The sequence below is a fragment of the Nilaparvata lugens genome, chromosome X (genome assembly GCF_014356525.2).
Source record: "Nilaparvata lugens isolate BPH chromosome X, ASM1435652v1, whole genome shotgun sequence".
In the NCBI taxonomy this organism is placed as follows: domain Eukaryota; kingdom Metazoa; phylum Arthropoda; class Insecta; order Hemiptera; family Delphacidae; genus Nilaparvata; species Nilaparvata lugens.
Window position 1 is genome coordinate 16518320 of NC_052518.1, and position 22239 is coordinate 16540558.

General features: G+C 34.9%; 1 protein-coding gene across 1 annotated transcript in view; it reads left to right on the forward strand.

Annotated features, from left to right (window-relative positions):
• LOC111051595 overlaps positions 1 to 20682 on the forward strand; it is a 55293-nt gene extending 34611 nt beyond the window's left edge. The window contains exons 2-6 of the mRNA XM_022338136.2: positions 2914 to 2996; positions 4465 to 4691; positions 6242 to 10920; positions 11891 to 12860; positions 13729 to 20682. Coding sequence (XP_022193828.2) covers positions 2936 to 2996; positions 4465 to 4691; positions 6242 to 10920; positions 11891 to 12860; positions 13729 to 14121 — 6330 coding nt within the window. The 5' untranslated portion in view covers positions 2914 to 2935 and the 3' untranslated portion in view covers positions 14122 to 20682. The remainder of the gene's footprint in view (positions 1 to 2913; positions 2997 to 4464; positions 4692 to 6241; positions 10921 to 11890; positions 12861 to 13728) is intronic.
• Positions 20683 to 22239: the final 1557 nt, after the last annotated feature.

The window sequence follows — 22239 nt, forward strand, 5'->3', positions numbered from 1 at the left end:
GAAATCTATATGAAATAGAGCGCTCTAACTGATCTCAGATTGTAGAGCACAAAAATACGCCCAGAGGGATTTTGAATTATACATCTAAATGGTAACAATTGGAAGATATTGTTGATCAAAATCTAAAACTCAACAAAATTGACTTTTCCTTCAGATTTCACTCATTTTTTGAGAAATCATAACTCAGTACTCATAAAAGATAGAGAGTTTTGAATGATCTCATTCTATCCAGAATTTTATAATCTAGATAAAAGGCGAGAGCAAATTTTTCTGTTCGATTATGAGATTTGACAGAAATAGCTGAAAACTGGAAATTGAGCCGAAAATACGAGATTTTTGGGCCAGCCTGTATCTAGCACAAGAAATTTTGCATGAAGAAATTGGTTCTGGACTTCTTTTATGTACCCAAATAATATATTGAAAAATCAGAACTATAATATAAATTGCAAGCACAGCCCACCCCCTTTTTTATGTCTATATTGACTGGACTATAAGTAGTTGAATTATGTTGTGGTGAATTAATAAACGTTAGGCCTAAAGGAGAATTGAGAATTCTTATTTTATTTTAACTTTAATGCATTCTAAGAGATAATTTACAGTGTCCAATCATCTCTCCAAAAATGTTATTGTTGATATTAATAACAATCCAAGTTGATATTAATAAAGAGTGCCTTAGAGCATTTCAAATATTTCACCGTACTGTGTGCCTGCAAATATGAAACAATGAAACTTCCCTATTACTTCCATTTCCAATATCACATATTCACTTTTCAAATTAGATATAGCCTAAGTAGATGATTCCACCTAGAAATGAGAAAAGTAGCTTCCGTTTTGATTTTTCCTGTCACATTTTCAATGAAGATTGACTCATTAATATTATGTAGATTTCACAGAGCATAGCTATAACAAGAATATCATCTTGGAGTGACCTACAGCCCTAATCGTAGAGTAGCAATGTTAATAAAGAAGACTTGCTCCTAGTACGTATGTTAATTCGTATAAGTAGGTTATCTAATGTTTAGAGGTGATCAATAATATTTATTGAAGGTAGTCTACCGCTGAGAAATCCTAACGCATTTATTGCAGACATGATATTCCATTATTAGTTGAAGTCCTTGATGGTGGTTGAAGCATATGGATCTGCAGTTCCTTTCAAGACGTTAGAATCTTTCAGGATTCAATAACGCATTTATTGCAGACATGATATTCCATTATTAGTTGAAGTCCTTGATGGTGGTTGAAGCATATGGATCTGCAGTTCCTTTCAAGACGTTAGAATCTTTCAGGATCTTACTACAGTAACACACACACACACACACTCTCTCTCTCCAGAGCTGTTGTTTTATGCGTATCTAAGCAACCAGGGCTGATTCGATTATGGCGATGTGAATATCGATCTCATGTTTTGTTTGATTTAGAGGGATGGGATTTGTAAAGTATAGAATGACCCTTTTGTCTGCTGTAGGGCAACATTGATCTTTTTATCGATACACCAGTGGTAGAAAAGTGGAGGAGGGCTTTTACTGCGGATGAGAATGAACGATGAATCGAACACGTGAGAAAATAACAATTTAGGAGTCAAACAAACGAGCTGAGCAGGGTGGAAACTATTAACGGTATTACTCGAGCGATGGGTGGTGTATGCTGCACCCTCTGGCCATGTACTCTACATCTTCACCTCACCGCGTCGACGCCACAGATGCCACCTCCCCTATCCCCCTCACCATCATCCACTTATAGATCTTCCTCCCGTTTGGCAATCCACCCTTTCCCCTCATGCTCCACTTGGGTTTTCCATGGTTTTCTATAGCAGATGGTTCCTCTGCATGGTTCTTTCACCACCCCCTCGTTCGCTCTCCTTTTGGTCCCCGATCCATAATTATCAGTGCTCTTGCTCTACTCTGAGTCCACGTCACCCCACCCACCCTCTCATCTGTTTCAGATCCATATTACCCACACTCCGTTCCCTTCCTGTCTCGCAATCCCCCAATTTCCCCGTCCTGACAGACTTTTTCCTGCCTAATCTCCGTCCTCCTTCCCTGCGCTTTACTCGGGCTTCTGATCCGTAATCCCTCGCGCCATCCCCCACCACCATCTACCTCTGCAAAGTCGAGCTCCTGAATTGATTAGATTTGTTTGCCCGGTACCGCACGACCGTTACCGTGGCAACCGTACCTTGCTGGGCGTGAAGCCCTTTGGATTGTTTCCCCTTTGCAGGTGCACGACTGGGAGGAAATGCCCAGATGACCGCCTAGGGGAGATCCCATGAGTAATAGCAAGCAAGGTGACGCCCATGCTTCTAAGGGCAAGATACAAGAGTTACGTAACTAGATTTCTCCACCGAACACTATCACCAAAATTTCAAACATCCGTTCACTCTTCAAACTGACTGTTCTCCAGATTGGGTTCTTCTTGGTTGCAAATTTAATTTAGTACAGATATTCTAAATTGTAAAATAAAAAGAAAATAAATTATTGGTTCCCCTTTCATAGATTTTCCTATCCTGCATCTCAACATTGATATTACATTTAAAAAAACATAAACTTTTGATATTTTTGGAACAAATAATATGAGATCGTGCATTGAAGACTGCATTTCAGATTATGGATGATGGATTTGAAAACATACTTCCATAGATTCTTTTTCGAATTCCGTGTGTGAACAAATTATACATGTATGATTCACCAACAGTATTCATTAATTTATGTTTTGTCCAATGTATCATGGATGCATTATTCTGAAGACTGCGGATAATGTTATACCACTCAACTACGGCCAACCATTTTTATATTACTCATTTATCAGGAATGCGCCATTATTCCTTTGCTCACTCCACCTCATATCTTTTGACTATTCTTTCTTTTATTAATAATTTTTCTTGTATTGATGCTAATAGATTCATTTTTTTTTCAGTTGATGATTCCAAGTTAACGGCATGATAGACATGGCTTCGGGAACGATTCCATGTCCAATAACAGTTCTACGTGAACAGAATGGTGAGTCATCGATTCAAATACAATAAGATGTATCACCATAGAATAGCATACAAATTAAGAAAATTTACCAAAGTTGAAAATGAATTAATGAAATAGTTGATCAATATATTATGATTCCCCCTACGATAATATATGACAATTTAACAACTTTTGAATACTTTTTCAAGTATTACAACAGAGTTCTAAAAATGTCAAAAAACTCAACCTTATACCCTCATTTTAGCTCAACTTCCACCAATCAATTTTGGATGTAGATCACAAGAATAGTGTGGAATTCGTCAGGTGTGCACAACGGAATACTGAATGTTTCCAAGACAACCGATTTGTGTTTTGGGACGGGCAACAAAAATTGATTTAATCCGCTCAACCTCATCCACATTAATATTCTATTCCATCTCTTTCTCACACCATATTTCATCCTCCTCTTTCTATCATACTTTAACGTCTCATTGGTTCACATCGATTTTCCATCCCGCTTACCGTAACCTGTTTTGATTTATGCAAAATTATTGCAAATAACATCAGTCTGGATTGAAAAGCAGCTGTTTGAGAGTGTTCGACCGTTCGACTGTTTGAGAGTTAGAAAATCATATAACATCAAACTTTTTATGCACTTACATTGTGGTTATCCTTAATAATTCCACAACTATGACTTCTGATAGAATTGGTTTTTATGCAACAATATTAAAGTTAGATTTCATGATCGGATTTCAATATAATAATTTCTAATCCTACTTGGTAAACCTCGTCTGGGAAAATGCCTGCACGTTCCGTTAACATTAGAATGAAATACACTATAATATTGTATGATGAGTCACAAATTTAATGAATTTTACATACTTCCACAGAATATAGATAGGTGGTCCACAAATCAACTGATTCTGCTTGTATAGAAATAATTGTTATTACGTGAACATTGGAGCATTGGAGTATTACTTCTATTCTCGGAATAAAGACTTGCAAAGGACTTCTAAACGTTTTCAGCTGAAATTTGTAAAGATAGTATCTTGAACAATTGAATTGTTATTTTTCGTCTATAATCTTTTCTAGGATTTTCTCTTTGTTATAGAGGAAATATAATCCCTCTGTTTTCATTATTTATACTATAAATTTTCAGAAACTCGATACTTTTCTCAACTGATTCAGCACTGAACTAATTAGAAGATTTATATAAGAAGTAGGTCATTATTTGAAAGGATGTATCCTATTACATTTTTGGAGTATTTCATCATAAAGATTCATCCTTAGTGATGAATGTTTCAGAATAGATTGCGAAATAAAATATTATATTTGGGAATTACATTGTTTGAAATGCGAATACTTCATGTCAGTGTGATTTTGCATTATATAGAATTCATCAGACTGTTTGTCTGTGGAAAAATAGTTAGGGAAGTGATAAATAAAATGATGTTATAATTTCAGCACTGTTTTTTCATTTTGAAATAGCAAAGACTTTATTGATTTCCAGACTCAAAGGAAATGACAACATCTGAGAAGCAACCAAAGTCTACTGATACCAAAAATACCAAAGATAATGAAAACACAGTTGTCAATGATACCAAAGAACAAAATACCCACGAGAACAACTTTAATTGGACAACGAAGAATGGACATACCAAAGCTTCAGACAATACCGAAATAAATGAGACTGAGAACTCTCAAGATGGATCTTCTTTGAAAAACAGCGTAGATAAGGTCAGTCAAATGTGCATTTCAAATTAGAAATTACATTTTAAATAATGCAACTTGTGTATTGTGAGAGGATTATTGAGAACTTGAATCCAGAAGCTCATTTTTTTGTTGAAGATTTATTCTTGTCTTTGGGATCAGAGAAATAAGATAGTCGAGTTTTTTTTATTAATTTTCCGCACTTTTAATTTCTCGCATATTTCCGAAAAGTTGAAATTTCCAATAGCAATCAACATCAGGAAGCATTGAATCACTATGATTTCGCTGGTTTTCAAAGATTTCTCTGAAATTCATGATTCCATAATCTGGAGCGCAGTGAGATTTTAGTCTCTTCACCTCTCACAGATTTCAACTCACTCTTTCTTTATCTCACAAACGCGTTTCGTTAGTTTCATCTCTTTCAGTCTTTCAGGCTGCATGAGAATATAGATTTACATTATTGGTAATCATGAGCACATATTTTTTGTGTCAGTTCAGCTCGAGCATTCTTCTCAGCTCAATCGGTTTTAACCTCTCACTATTTCTTTGACTCTCAGAAAATTATTTTCATTTTACAACATTTCTATGAGTGCTTTGATGACTAGAAACAAGAACAAAATATTCACATGTGAAACTTGAATTTGATAAGAAATTCAAGAATTGTTGTCGTTTAAACTGTAATTAAGTTCACCCCATTTTGGCCTTCAACAGAAGACATTTGCCATTTAATTTTCAGCTTATTTCGTGTTATAATCGAGCTAATTGCCTCCAGATTATCTAGAACAGGTTTTGTGGTCTGTGAAATACTTTTTTCTAATCAAACAATTTGCTTTTCAACCACAAATAATGAGAATGAACCAAGTATTATCGACGATACTCCTAAACGATCCCACGATTACTCCTTGAACTCTCCCACATTGAATGAAGAGTTAATGATAACCATAAATAAAGCTATTACGCCTATCAATTTTGGTATTTCTCGATAATTTTATCGAATCTAGTGGTCAATCAAGACACGTGTGGAAATTTCTCTGGAAATGCTAGAAACGTAGTTGAAGAAACAGTAAAAATCATAATAGAAAAGACTTTCATATGAATATCCTCTCCTCTCATTCTCCTTTCAGTAATCAATATTATAAATGGAATATATTTTTCATATTGAAATATGATCAACTCTTTCTAATGATAGTTTCAGGTATAATAAAATAACTCGATAAAAAAATTCTTGTGCTATCCACGCTTGTTCAAGAAAGTATTTTGAGTTTCATTGGAGTTGCAGTAGAGTTCTGAGATTAGCTTCTGTGACTTTAATAAATCAGCTCATTTGAGCTCATTTGTTCATTTTAGTTCATTTAGTTTATTGAGTTAACTTTGCAAATGATTTGAAGCAAAGTTTTATATATCCATTAACTATGGCATCGTAAAATATGAGTACTGAGTCACTGAACACATAGTGAAATCAGAGAGAACAGCTTCCATCGAGAGCGTCTGTTGTCTCTCCTATGTTTATCAACTACGAGTTTTGTAGAAACAATAATATTATCGTTTTTATCCTAGTTTGTTTCTCCTGTTTTCAGCAAGCTGATAAATCTCAACTTCAGACTAAGAACTCCGACAACGAATCTGTTGAAGCAGACAACGAATATGACAACGTAAACCGCTTCATCTGCCCGATTTGCAACGTACTCCTAAACTCGCAGCATGACTTCACATTGCACATACGCTCACACAACAATAACAACGGTGATGCGTCTTCCAACCACATATCAGCCGGTGAAGATGACTGCCTCCTACCTGGTGGTAAAGGATACGGTTGCTGCATTTGTGGCAAAATTCTAAGCTCATCTAGCTCATTGGATAGACACGTTCTAGTGCATTCTGGCGAACGCCCATTCAAATGTAGCATCTGCAGAGTGAGCTTCACAACAAATGGAAACATGCATCGTCATATGAGAACCCATAACGTCGCAGGTAACAAGGACATAAATAATCCTTCACCAATCAAAATGAATGGTGGCAATCCTCTAGAGAGCAGCTATGAGAGTGACTGTGGATCAGACAGCTCAGGAGCAAGCTCAATATTATCCCCGTGTCTGAAACGGCGCAAAACATCCAACGACAGTCCCCGCGGAGGCTACAAGAATATCCCCGATTCAGCTTTCAACCAAACAAGAGATACCGAAACGAAGATGGAGACGAATTCCAACCATGTTTCCACCCCTACCGGTACTAAGAGGAAAAACTCAGATCTGGATTCTTCATTGAATGACAATGGCAATAAAGAGATCAGAATATGTTCGAATACAGTTGTTAGAAACAGCTTGCCTGTTACTACTACAGTGTCAAACTCCCGTCGCAGAAGTTCAAAGACCAGCTCCAGCTCTGATGGAGAAGATCGCAGAACAGCCAGCAAGTTCAAGTGCCCGGTCTGCAAGCGGGAGGACTTCTCATCTCTCAACCTGCTAGAGATGCATCTCGAGGACAAGCACCCTGACTTCAAAGTTTGCTGCGAGTCATGCAATCTGATATTCAAGAACCACCGCGCATTGAATCTTCACCGATTCATGAAACATCAAGTTAATGAGAGGCCAACAAATGGAGGAGACATAGTTGGCTTTGACGACTTAACTTTTGTTGACTTCTCGAGTGAAAAATTTCCCTACATCGCTAAAACAGTATGTGAGAAAAGTCTCCATAAAGCTGGTTCAAAACAGTTGAAGTTCCAATGTGAAAAATGCCAACGAGCTTTCCCCCTGGCATCAGCATTGACAATACATCGACAGAGCTGTCTACAATCTGCTAATGAAGAGATTAAGAGTGGCAGTGTTCTTGAGAATGAACTCAACTGTAAGAAGAATCACCACAAATCAAAAGGAAATTTGACAACAGATGCATCATCTGAGGATGAAGACTTTTTCAGCCCTTCCTCTAAAATCTCTTCCTACGATAACCAAACAGATTCCGAGGAGAGTGATGAACAAAGGCGAGATAGCTTCTTTGCTCGGTTGGATTTGAGAAATAAACTGACTTCTGATTCTCTCTCCCCAGCAAGTGATGATGAACCGATGGATAATGCTGTTAAAAACGCCATCCTTCAACCAAGTTCCATTCAGGCATCTCACTCAATCAATAAATTTAATGCTGCTCAAAATGTAACCAGGAATGTGAACACTTTATCTGGTTCAAGCATGTCATCATTATCTGAAGTCCGTGATTTAGCTGATATTCAGAGTATCATCTCGGTTACTGCTGCAGGAAATACAATGCTACCAGATCTCTCGAAAAGCCCTCAACCATCCACCACCATAACTGATATCACTCCACCAGACTCGGCAACAAGAGACGAGGAAGAACAACAAGATTGCTTCGCTGCTGAGTTCAGGAAGATGAAACTTAGAGGAGAATTCCCCTGCCGTCTCTGCCCTGCAATATTTCCTAATCTCAGAGCACTGAAAGGTCACAATCGAGTACATCTAATGACTCCCAACTCTGGTGCCAATCTACCATATCGATGCAACATGTGTCCACATTTTAGCAACGACAAATCGGCGCTGATTCGTCACATGCGAACTCATAATGGTGACCGTCCTTATGAGTGCAGTATATGTCATTATGCATTCACCACCAAAGCAAATTGTGAGCGTCATTTGAGAAATCGCCATGCAAAGATGACTAGGGAGGATGTCAAAAAGTCAATAATTTACCATCCTTCAGAGGATCCAACCAATGATATGAATGGAACAAACATGTTGTTCAAGCCTGAACTCAGCTGCAGTGATATCAAAAGAACACTATTTGCAGATCGACTGAAAGAGAACATTGTATCTTCTAATGAGTCTATTCCAATCGAATTAGACAAGGAAACAATGAGGAACTTTTCTGCAGCCAACACTGATTTGAATAACAGTATGACAATGGTTAAAGCACAACCTACTGAAACAATGAGACCAAATAAGAAGTTACACAACAATATCCCATCAAACTTACTCTCTCGACTTTCATCTACCGCAAATATTGGAGTCAAATTTGATCAAGATGATTATAATACTCAAGATGAATATCAAAATGAGGCTGGTATTGCTAGTTTGACAACAGATATACATAATAAACGTAGGAAGAGTCTAGATGTAGCCACTATGACATCAGAAGAAGAAGTAAACGATGAAGATGGTGACGAAAATAACATTGGTGATTTGAATAACAAAAGTGATGATAAACCATTGGATTTGAGTATGGATGCTTTGGATCTGAGCCGCAAACGTCAAGATTTCATGAAGCATGATTCTCTGGAAAGCAGGAAGTCTGATTTTAGAGGTTTCAGCGTGAGTGAAGATGACCTTAGTGATGCTGAATACGATAATCAACCAGCAGACGTGCCACAAGACTTGAGCAAGAAAAAAGTCATCGAAGTTACTGATGATTTTGAGGAGGATGATCGTAATGATTGTGAAGAAGAAGATTGTCACATGATAGATGTGACAGGTGATGAAGAGAAAGACCCGAATTCGACACCCAAACAAATCAATGAATCTTCCCCACACGTTGATGAGTCACAACGTCTCCAGCCAGGTTTGGAAAATTCTGAACTCCTCAACTTCCCAAAGCTGAATCTTTCTCAGTTCTATGCGGCTGCAGCAGCCACAGGTAACGTTGGAACTGCTCTGCCATCAACATTCTTCTTGAACAACAATACTACAAACTCCAATAACAATAATAATGCTTTCTCGCCATTTGTTGGAGCTCCAAATCCAGCTGCAGCTGCTGCTCTCTTTTCTCCCTACTTCCTGGCTCCACATCCAGGAGTCATGTTCCCCAGGAATCTGACAGCAGACTATATACTGGAGATGAAGGAGCGCCTTCATAAAGACCTGCTCAGAGGACTCCAGCTGTCATCAGGTGGCTCTCTCATATTTGACCAGATAGCTATGGCTAGCGCTGCAGATCGCATACAAACTCTTCATAATCAAGCACTCATGGAGTACAATCGGAGGATGGAGAACTCGGTTCCCATGAATTTGATTGATGCTTTGAATCATAACTTTGCTGGGAAGCCTCCTGTTGTAAACGAAAATAATAATAATAACAAGAGCAGCCCAATACATCAAACCGCAGTTAATTCACATGATGCTCCTTCAACATCGCCTCTGCTGAGAAATGTTACGTCTCCTAGTGCATCTTCTTCACCAATTGGTCTAGTGGATAAAAATATTCCAAACTTCAACAGTGGCTTCAACTTGCCACAACGCAAAAACGTACTTGTATCAGGTATGAATAATCCAGTTGTTCCAAGTCCCCGTGCTCCAAGTTCAACAAGTAACAGCAATGTCAGTAACGAGAGCATTTCTCCATCATCCGCTTCATCATCTGTGAAGATGGTCATCAAGAATGGTGTGCTGATTCCCAAGCAGAAGCAGCGACGTTACCGCACTGAAAGACCGTTCTCTTGTGAACACTGCTCAGCTCGTTTCACTCTCCGTTCGAACATGGAGCGACACATCAAGCAACAACATCCACAATACTGGACACATAGGCAGAGATCAGGTCATGGCGCAGGGAGAAGGGCTCAGTCAAGGAACAATCTTCAACCTACTGGCAGCCTAAACAGCCAGCTGTCATACTTCCCTCATCTTGCTGTTGCCAGCGGATCTGACAATGAAGTCAGTCGCCCAAGCTCACCGCGTGAAGATCCCATAAAAGAATCTTCTGTGCTCATCGAAGTTGGAAGGACCATATCCGATGAAGTAAAGCATGCCATTGCCTTGCAATTGAAGTCGAAAAACCCCACCCCCACCATTCAAGACATCAAACAACCTCTTAGAGATGATAAATCTGTTGATCAGAAACCAAAATGCAGTCAAGTCGAAGAAGATGACAACGCGTTCGATGTTGAAACTGAAGGAGAGGCTAGCGAGGAAAGACTCGTGATCGATGAAGACAGATTGATCAATGACACCGACAATGAAGATGTTGAGATGAAATCAGAAGTAAAAGACGAGAAAGACACTGAGGCTCCCTCTCCTAAGTATATATTATCAGAGAAGAAAGAAACTGAAAAAACTCCATTCCAAAAAGATGAAAATCTCAACGTCGATCTAGCATCGGTTTCTAGATTGCTGGACAATGCTTCCACGCAAACATTCAAGGAGTATTTCCACAATGATGACGACCAAATGCGCGATGAGAATAGCGAGGAGGATGAAGAAGGCCTAGTCGCACCCAATAGTGAGGGAAACAACTCTGGAAGTGATGAGAATAAGTGAGTGATCTATCATTATCATTATTAATTGTTACATAGTTGTCCTAGTAAGAGATCAAAGTCCACAAAAAGATGTTTTATTTAATTGTTCTATATGCAATCGGTAAACTAAAAAATTGCGATCATTACAAAAAGTTTCAAAAGATCAAAAGTTTGAGCATTACAAACCTCAAGTTGGAAGTTTATGAGGATAGCACACATTTTCTTGTAGTTTAAACTTGACAAATCCATACACCACTTTTGTAAGTCAAAGAATGAAATGAAATCAAAATAATAAAAAATCATCAGCATTGTCAACTGCATATTATCAATATTCTGTTTTTGTTCTACATATGGTATCGAAATATTGTTCAGTACGAAGAAAATGCTGATCAGCCAGGATGATGACATTTTTTTCCTTACACTTGTAAAAAGATTATACTGAGAATGATTTATGGTCATGATTAAGTCAATATTCATTCAAAAGTTAATAGTGATTTTAACTATTAAAAATGTATTGCATTCAAAATAGTTATTAAAACATTGTAACTCTCAATCGTTTTAAATAAGATTTATAATTTTTTCAGATATGAAGATTCAGAATGCTTCCCACTTGAACTCATTAACGTAGTTATGCATTGAATTAATGTTTTTCAATTAAAATTGATATGCTTTCCAAACATTCTGTTAAATCAATACACGTGTAAGATACTATTTGATTTTTTTTTCTGACTTTTTAGAATGATGATTTCAATAATGATTAAATTTTTCAGTGCATCCTCTAATGCTTGACATACATGATGATGTTCATGTTTCAAACATGTTTGAATGAATGAATAATATCACAACGGTATAGAGAAAATTATTGATCATACTCACAGTAAGATAGATATCAAGAGTAAGAATTCGTGATGTAATTCTCATATTTATGTTATTAGAGGGAGAACATTGGTATAGTTTTTGTAATCATGTATTATTTTTCCACTTACAGGTCTGAATCAGACACTGCCGGCAGCAGCATGGGAAACCGCCAGGGTGAAAAGAAAAAGAGCGCATACTCCTTGGCACCAAACCGTGTTTCCTGTCCCTATTGCTCCAGGAAATTTCCTTGGTCCTCGTCTTTGAGACGACATGTTCTGACTCACACTGGTCAAAAGCCCTTCAAATGTTCGCATTGCTCCCTTCTTTTCACTACCAAATCCAACTGTGATCGCCACTTACTCAGGAAGCATGGCAATAACAATACTTCAAACACAAACAATAACAATAGCAGTGGTAATACTGACACCAATGATGAATGTATCCCAGGTAGAATTATGGAGAATGGTACTAATCAATCAGAGGATGGTAACTCTCTTTGCTACACTATGAGAAACGTCCCAGAAAGACCCTACAAGTGTAGGTATTGTCCCAGCTCTACTTTCTCCACTCTGAGTAACCTCAGGAAGCATATCTCATCAAAGCACCCGCATTGCAGTATTCCAGCTCTTAGAGATGGTGTCAAAAGGAGCAGTTTTGACGGTTATGAAAGTCAGCACAGCTCTGCAGAAGAAGCAGAGCTTGAAGTAGCTGTAGCAGAGGTCAAATCAAGCCCAGAAGTTGCCAGTCCTGCAAAAATTAAGGTTGTCGATAACCTTCCCAAAATCAGTACTGAGTTAACCAGATTACCTGTCCCTGCTGTGAATCAAGGTGCTACTGAAACGTCTCCTGGCGGCACTGTTCTACCCCAGCCTGCTTCAGATCTGCCCTTCAAGTGTCATCTGTGTGACAACAGCTTTGGAGAACGCCAAGATGCTTTGGATCACATCAGGGAGACACATGCATCTGAGTACACACTGCTTGCCTTGAAAGGAGCACTCGAATCTGGCACCGCAGATGAGGCCTTCCATCTGGATGACTGCAATGGAGAGGAAAGCCTCGAACAATTGCGAGGCAAATTCCCGGACTATGCCAACCGTAAGGTGAGTTCGAATTGAGAACAAATCTGAAATTTTAATATTTCCGCTGCTTGAATAGTAGAAGTACTGTTCTATTATTCTTTGTACCACATGTAAATTGTACCATATCTGAATTGGTTAATATCTATTAAGCAAAGATTATTTGAAATATTTATCAGTTAATTTATTACACAAAATATATGAAATTATGTACTTTTTGTGTAGTTGAGAAGTTGATATTGTGGTAATTATTCATATTAAATAAAAAGACTAAGAAATTGTCAAAAACCACAGATTTTATTGAAATTTAGAAAGACCAGTTTCGGTTGTTACATCATTGTCAATCTCTGATAAACTGATTATCTCAGTTTCTGATTATCTTTCTAAATTTCAATAAGAACTGTGGTTTTTGACTATTTCTTAGTCTTTTTATTTAATATGAAATTAGTAACCAACTCATGAATAACTAATCAGTAATATCAATTTGATACTATTAAATTTAATACTAATTTTGTTTATCCACTCACGAAATCAATCTATAAATTTTTAAGATAGTTATAATAATGTCTATTATTGGAATAAGTATATCACAGATTTTTTTGGCTTTTGTTGTTCTAAAGACGAATTATGATCGTTGTACTGGACTGATTCACAAGCAAGTTGTACCTAAATAAAGGCTAGCAGCCTTATTTTAACTTTGATTTTCTAGTATTTCACTTGTAAACTCTCAATACTAATTTTCTTACTTGTATAAACTTATCCAAACGATAATTTTCACTGATCTTTGTACTTTTCTAGGTACTGATTTCCATATACAAACCCCTCTTATTGTCGTTTTTTAATTGACAGCATTCTGAGCTAAAAATTGAAACTGATTTGTTTTCGTTTGCAGGTTATGTGCGCATTCTGCCTTCGCCGTTTCTGGTCGGCTGAGGATCTACGCAGACACATGCGTACCCACACCGGCGAGCGACCATTTTCCTGCGACATTTGCCGCCGTCGCTTCACGCTGAAACACAGCATGCTGCGGCACCGCAAGAAGCACTCGCTGCAGCGAACAGCTGTCAGCTGCCGCTCGCCCATCCAAGCCAACGAGGCCAGCGACGACGAAGCCAACATCAACAACAACAACATCCCGCTCACCCCCACCACCAAGCCTGGTAACGAAGAATTCGATCTTATCAGCAATCTGCTGGGAATCGGAGATAAGAACATTGTTGATGATATTATCAGATCTAAGTCAGCTGAGGATGCTGCGAAGCTCCTAGGCGTACTCAAGCACTAGGTAGACATATCTAGTGTCTATGATTGCTAATCCAGTCTATCCTAGATCCTAGATCTATTCCATTAGACTTTGACAAAGGCATTCGTGTCTTCTCCAATTTGACAAAAATATTGGGAAACCTATTTGATTTGCAAATCAATAATTACTTAGTTGTAGCATGTATTTCCAAAACAATATTGAGTAGGTCATACTCATAGTATTGGAAAACAACATTACTAAGAAATATCCTCCCTATTATAGCATTTACTATTCAGAGATTTTCATAAAATAAAATCCTCTTTAATTACCCCGAAATTGTGTATAAATGTCTGGAGTTTATCCTGTTACACTTATTTATCCAATCAGATGGAAAGCTGCTCTTCTTCCTTTAAAATGTCTGTCGATAGACTCACAAATTTACTTCTAATTTCCGACTCTCAGTGTGATTAGAATTGATAATCTGATTTGTAGAATTAAGCAATGTGTATATATTACGCGTACATACTTAATTAGATAGGTACTCAATACCCAGTGTTTTCTCGAAATGAATTAATTATTGGATTTGATTTTTGTTGATTATTTTGTAAGTATTGAAAAAGTCTCACTGATACTGAACTGTGTGAGTTGTATCACTTTGTAGCTGGAGAAACGATTTTTTACTCTTAGTCAGAATTTGCATGATATGAAGAGGGTTTCAATGTAAAATACATTGCAGCTGGAGTTAATCTGCATTTGTGTTTATTCTAATGGTGTGGAATCAAATTGGTTCAACGATTAGTCTTGCATCTTGCATGACTAAGTTAAAACATTATTATTCGAATAATTGAAATCAGATTAAACATAAAAAATATTATTGCATAACACAGAGTATCATCTGTTTCCATCATCAGATAGATAAAACTATATCTAGCAAATCTTGAATAGTAGAAAAATGTCAATATATTGTAGTTGATCTACAATTATGAAATTCGTCTCTACTTACAGGATATGTAATCATACATAACTAAGGCAATCAGTGCAAAGAAAAATATTAAAAGCTTTTAAAGAGTTGGATTGGTTTGGGAAATCGCAGTTGATCTGTATTGTCAGGTTCGTGGCTCAAAATTTCAAAAATGAAAATAAATAGTAACACTTACGGAGAGTTAAAATAGCAGTTGATGTGTATTCATAGGTGGCTCACAATTTGAAAAATAGTAAAACTTTAGTAGAATTCAAATTGTTTTGGTTGTCGCAGTAGACCTGCATTATTAGGTTTGTGTTATAAAATTTGAAAAATAAATAAACTCTTGAAGAGTTCATTGCGTTTGGATAGTCGCAGTTGATCTGCTTTATAGGTTCGTGGTTCAAAAATATGAAAAATGAATTTTGGACGCTTTTAAAGAGTTAATGTTTTTAGTTCTAGTGTATACAGAGTGAACAAATATATCATGAATTATATCACTATAGGATAATATTGGACTGTACCATCATATTATAAATTTATTATATCCATACTTTTTATAGCCTACTTTAGGTTACTTTTATTAGCCATACTTTACTATAGCCATACTTTTTAACCTATTCATATAGTCAATACTCCTATACCTATTTACCCGACATTTTATTTATTTAATATAGCCTATCCTTTTATAGCTTTTTCTTTAATAATTCATGATAAATTATATTCCTTTTATTATAAATATGAAAAATGTCAGTATCTGGCCTCCCTGTAAGGCCCAATGCTCAAAGCTGACCAGGATTTCTATTATATAAGAAACTTGAATAGTTAGCGCAAAAGGATATGATATGAGGATATGATTGTGATCGGTGGTACAATCAACTATGATATAAAATGAATACAAAATAATACAAATAGTAGTAATAATATCGTGAATGTAATAATATCGTGTGACCTGGCTGGCCCAGGTCTATATGAAAGTATTATTCTAATCATCACAGTATTTTCTTATCTATATATTATTGACTGTCTGATTTTCCATATAAAACTTTATAAATAATATAGTTCATACAATGCATGATAAATATTCCCAACTTATTTAGAATATCTTCAATTCTGGATTATGTTAGTTATCTTTAATGTTGAATACTAAAAAAACTCCAATATAGTAAAGGAGAATAAATATTTGGAATGGAAAGGAAACATCAAATAACAGTTTCCAATTAAGTATTTAATTTATTGCATTTAGGAATTTAGGAATTATCCTCCTTATGGTTCCTACATCATAATATCACCGGTGAAGGAGTTAGGTATATAAGTGTCATAAACTATTCAAATTAATGATGATGATAATAATACAACGATATAATCTAATGGATGAAAAGTTGAAGGATTTAGAGTATGTAACGTGTAAAAGAATCGGAGTTGATAATTCTCTTCGATTCTTCATCAAAATGTACGAATTGAAGATTTTGTCACCAGAAAATATATCTAGAACAAGCCGGGATCAAAGAAATACTCCACCTTGAATATGCTTGAGACCCCTGTGTTGTCCTGATAGATTCAAAAAAGTTGAACCAATTTGATTCTTTATTATACACGTACAATAACCCGAAACCTCATCTATGTAAATATAATAAAATGAAATGAATAAACCAAAGAACTGGTAATTTTAATAATAATTTGCAGAGTATTATATAAGAATTTAAGAATTATATGATTATATGGAAATATATATATTTATCAAATAGTTTTGATTGAAGAGTTTTTATAAAATATTATATTAATGATGCTGTAATATCGAATTAGCTGTGTAAGTTACTAGTTCCAACTTTCATTGCAATAATAGAATTCAATATTATTGTCGTCATTTGGAGCACACTGTAATATAATATTTACTAGTTGAGTAGTGTATATGATCTGTCTGCCAAGAAAGTAACAATAGATCAATTATTACAACATTTAGTCATTTTACTTTCTAGGCAGATATAGAATTAATTCATTAACTATCAACACAGTTGAATGGATTAAATTTTGTATACTCTGAATGTGTCTGAATGTAATACATAATATTAAAATCATCAGTGTTTTCATATTATATTCTCTTATTAGGTGCTCGAAATAACTAGAATGATACATTATACACTTGAATAGTTTACCAGAGACTACCAGTGTATTCTTAAACAAACGTTCTATATCGTTCTTAGCTTATCTGTTTTATGTGTTGTGTATGGTACGATACTCCTAATCAGTTAAAATTTATTTATGATTTAATAGATAATGTTTTGTCATGAGATACTATTTCTTTTTACATTTATCAACACTTTTATACTTTTATGTCTAGTGTGATTATAATATCACTATTTCTATCAGAAACATCGGTCAATAGGCTCTTATGAAAAAACATCTATATCTCAAGTATTTTCCCTCCATTGATTGACCGATAATTCTCTTCCATCCTAATTAAAATTTGTGAAATCACGTTTTTAACCAACCTCAGTTTAGATATTACATTTTCATTGATATTACTATCAACCTGGATTCAAATTGATATTACTCTTCATTGATATTACGATATATTTATTGCCGACGATATTCAGTATCTTATAAATTGTGTTTTTGTCTTGTTTCGTTTATTAAAGTTTTCATGTCCTTTATGTTGAAGTGATTGTCGAAAAAATTATTATTTACCAAATTTGGTGGAAGTGGATATTATATTAAAATGATATTAATGCAAAAGTAGGCCTATATATATAGTTATAAACTTGAAAATGCTGTAAGAAAAATATTGACTAGGTCTGAAAAATTCCCTCAAACTTGCTCCAGATTCTTCGCTAAATTAGTGTTTGACAAGAAGTGGCATTTCTCTAATTCATATAATATGGTTTGATTTTTTTAAGGAGTTCATCCCATCTTAATATGGTGAGCTCTTTTGAAAAATAAGAAAAAATTAAAGAAATAGTATGATATAAATATGCCCGAACAGCTTGAAACTTGATGTTCACTGTTCGACTTTCAATTTTTCAAATTTGTATGCCTAGATTAGTGTGGATATAAATTTCTATATAACTTTGCAGTAGTAATAACTAATTTTCCTACATTTTCTAAGATGAAATTCTGTGAACACAAAAATATGTAACTTACGCAGGATGATTAATGTGGAATTAACATGTGAAGAACAAATATACCATGGGTTTTCAACCTTCCTTCAATAACATAAGTTCTCATTTCTGTATATATCATTAAAATTTTGCCACGAGATTAATTTTCATACAGATTTGTAATTATATTATCATATTAAAATATGAAATGGAATATAAATTCTTTTTCAATAATGTTCGAACGATTTCTCCATTGTCACTGAGATTAGGTGTTACTGCACGATTATTATCCAAATTTGACCTAATTTCTCACCGTTGGGAACCCCTGGTGTACAGCCCTTTATAATTGATTCCGAAAAAAGGTTTCTCTGAACTCCAAAATGTTCACAGAATTTTATCTTAGTGTCTGATCCATAGATATAAACTTCATGTTTGATTTTTTTTGTTTATCCACAAAGCAATCTATAATCTTGCTAATAGATTATCACAATTATATTTCTTATGACCAGAGAGAGATCAGGGAACTACAGTTCGAGAGATATTACTTTTAACATGAAGAGGGGAAACCGATTCCTCGTTGCACATTTTGTAGGATGGACAGAGTGAGTGTAGAGTGGAGTACCGTAGTGGAGTAAGCATGCTGGATGCTGACACTAAAGTAGGCAGAATGCTGTTAGGTAGTGCCAGTCATTGGTCAAGGGAAGTGTATCCACCCACTCTGTTTTCTTCGAGAGAGAGCCGTGTAAAAAGTAATATCTCTCGGACTATAGTAATTTTTCTTGCAGCAACATATTAATCCAATGTTCAGATTTCAATGTACTTAATAATTAATATATTCGTGTTTTTATGTCCAGAAGAAATGCATTCTATATTATTTTGATAATTATTATGTGTTTTTATTTTAATTACATTATTATATTACTACAGTATTATGTTATATGAAGCAGTAGTAGAGTGATTCATTTTACAAATAATGACAAATAAAGTGTGAAAAGAGTAGTGTATTCACCAAGAAGCCAACTAGCGATGATATTAAAATTTAAAATTTACCCGCAAAGATCTATTGCAGGGCTGACTTGTTTAGTATTCAATATTTTCCAATTGCATCCAGTTAAACTATAATACTCATAGTTTCAAACAGATTATTTATTACCGTATAATCTATTTGCATTATCATTGATATTAACACTTGATATCTCACCTCAAATTAAGGATCAGTTTTCTATTTATTAACAAATCTCTATTTGCAATAAATTTAAAGATTGTATTTCTATCTTGGTAGAAGTGCTTAGACACTAATTTTGAAAATTGTACCGGAAAAATAGACACAATTTTCAGGTGAAAACATTATTAATTCTTGAAACACACCCTACTCTATTATTGATTTTTAATCTATTTATTGGTTTTATTATTTATATATTTAGTTCACAATTTATTCAATATATTTTAATAATTATTTATTAGATTCAGTTTCAACAAATATCAATATTCTATTATTCTATTTTCTACTAAATTTTACTGGTTGTACCGGAAAAATAGACACAATTTCAGGTGTAGAAAAATGATTAATTCTCAAAACACACCCTATTCTATTATTGATTTTTAGTCTATTTATTGGTTTTATTATTTATTTAGTTCACAATTTATTTAATATATTTTAATATTCATTTATTTTTTAGATTCAGTTTCAACAAATACCAAGATTCTATTTTTCTATTCTCTACTAAATTTTGCTGGTTAGGACAAATGTTTGACAAACTTTTCCAAAGTCAGTACTGTAATTAAAACAACAACTCATTAATCAATATTGAACGATTCTATTCCGTTAATGTATTGTTGAAATAAATTCAGGATTAATCTATTTACCTTCTTAGCTTACTGGCATTTAAAGTACAATTTAATACTTAAGTAAATTACTGTATAAATAATTGAATACACTGAATTGAACTCGATTGCACTGATGTACTTAAAAATAAAATAATTCGATAAATGATAATTATAGTGATAGTATGAACATACAAATATTAATGTATATGTAAGTGGAATAGTTCATTTTGTTTAATAATTAATAACTGCTTGACGCCATTTTAGTTTAAAAAATCTTGTCGCCATCAATTGCTTCCAGATCTGTACAGAATTAATTTTGTTGAGATCTGAGAAGTGCCAATTTCAAAATGCCAATGAAAGGCCATATTTTTTATGTATTTTTTAAGATTACAGGTATCATTCTGTTCAATATTTTGGTATTTTACAAAGGTTTTTTGATTCAGCAACAAAAACTTCACTTAATTATTTTTAAGTCTCTAAATTTGATTGCTATTATTAGTAATAGTCCCAAAATGGAACATTTGTTTTTAGTTTGTTAGATTTTTTCTCAAATGTTGTTTACTTGTTTCAACCAAAGAATGATTTCAGAAATTCCACTATAAATGGATTGACCCATCTGATTAGTCCAATAAATTTGATTTTTGTTGAATGGTAGATCATTATGTAGTAACAGTTATACATTTCTGATTTATTTGAATATAATGTTTTATGTTTCTATTTTGATTTATTTTTTTATTTTTCACTAAACCTTATCCATCTCAGGAGCCTATTTCATGAAACGTTCAAGTCCTACAATGCAGGAAGGTCATCAATAAAACTCACCCATATAACATGCCTTGATCTGCAGTTAAATCAGTTACTCCTGCATTACAAGTCTTATGAAAGTTTTATGAAAGACGCTTCTGATTCCTCAAAAAACATTGACTATTTCTTCTCATAGCGTCTCGTCATTGAGAATGTATGTGATACACAAGTATTAAGGCTTATCACAGGCGAACGAGTATTATATTATTAGACAATGATGTGGAAAAGATTGGATCGATCGGATGCAAACTATAATCTAGTGGCTAGCAACTAGCCATTAATTCTAGCTAGTGAAAAATTTAGTTGAATAATAATGTGCCAGTTCTAGGTAGATGCAACTAGGAGTTATCACATATTTCCATAAAATTCTTAGGGTATAATCACATTGGATGCACATATGTGCAAGTACACGTGAGATCATACATGTCCAAACGTGCAGGTGAGTAACAAAATCTGGAAAGAGCCATTGAAACATTCACACTGGACGCGTGCACTTGCTGGTGGCGTTCAGTGAGAGCAGCGACAGGCAAGTCATAAGGGTTTCTATGGTTCTTTCCAGATTTTGTTTCTCATCAGAGCGCTTGGACATGAATGATTGAAATTATCTTTATTCTTCTTCTTAGAAAGTACAAACAATATACATAATACAAAACTTGAAGAAGGTTCCTCACATGGGCAAAGCCTGGCGCCCAGATTTTGCCGTTATTATGAATCAGATTTAACGGAACTTGACAAACATCTGTTTAATCGAATATGCACTTGCACATACGTGCATCGAATGTGATCATACTCAAATACTAGGTCTAGCACCTTTTACTAGGCCAATTTTCATCCACCTGCATTGATAGGTTGTTAGGGCGACTGGAATATTTCTAGTTCCACCTAGGCCTAGTTAGTGCTAGCCAACTTTATTCAAACGAGTCTTGAAAATGAATTAGAATTAGCAATTTCTAGCTCTTATTCAACCAACCTAATATATATAAATTTTTTATTAAATAGAACGACAAGCAGACAAATTTCTTCAATAAATGAATTTATTCACTTACTGTGACTACAAGATCATTCGGACCTGCCAAACCTGTAAAGCCCCGCACACACACATCGATTTTTGTTCGTACGATATTTTGCCATCCAATTCTATCAGATTGAACGGAGCTTGACAAACATCATCTGTTTAATCTAATAGAATTTATAAGGGGGCAAAATACTGTAAGAACAAAAATCGACGTGTGTGTGTGCTGGGCTTTAGTTGTTTATTTATTGGAGAGATTTGACTGCTAGTTGTTCTATTTAATAACAAAAAACTTTATTCAATAGTAAGCAGTTCGTGATGGATAACATCATTGCAGAATTCTAATATCCTACTAGTAACGTGTATCATGATTGGATTATGAAAACTGCAATCTAATACTAAGTCTACCAAAATGCAGTCATTGATTTAAATATAAGAAACAAATTGTGTACTTACAT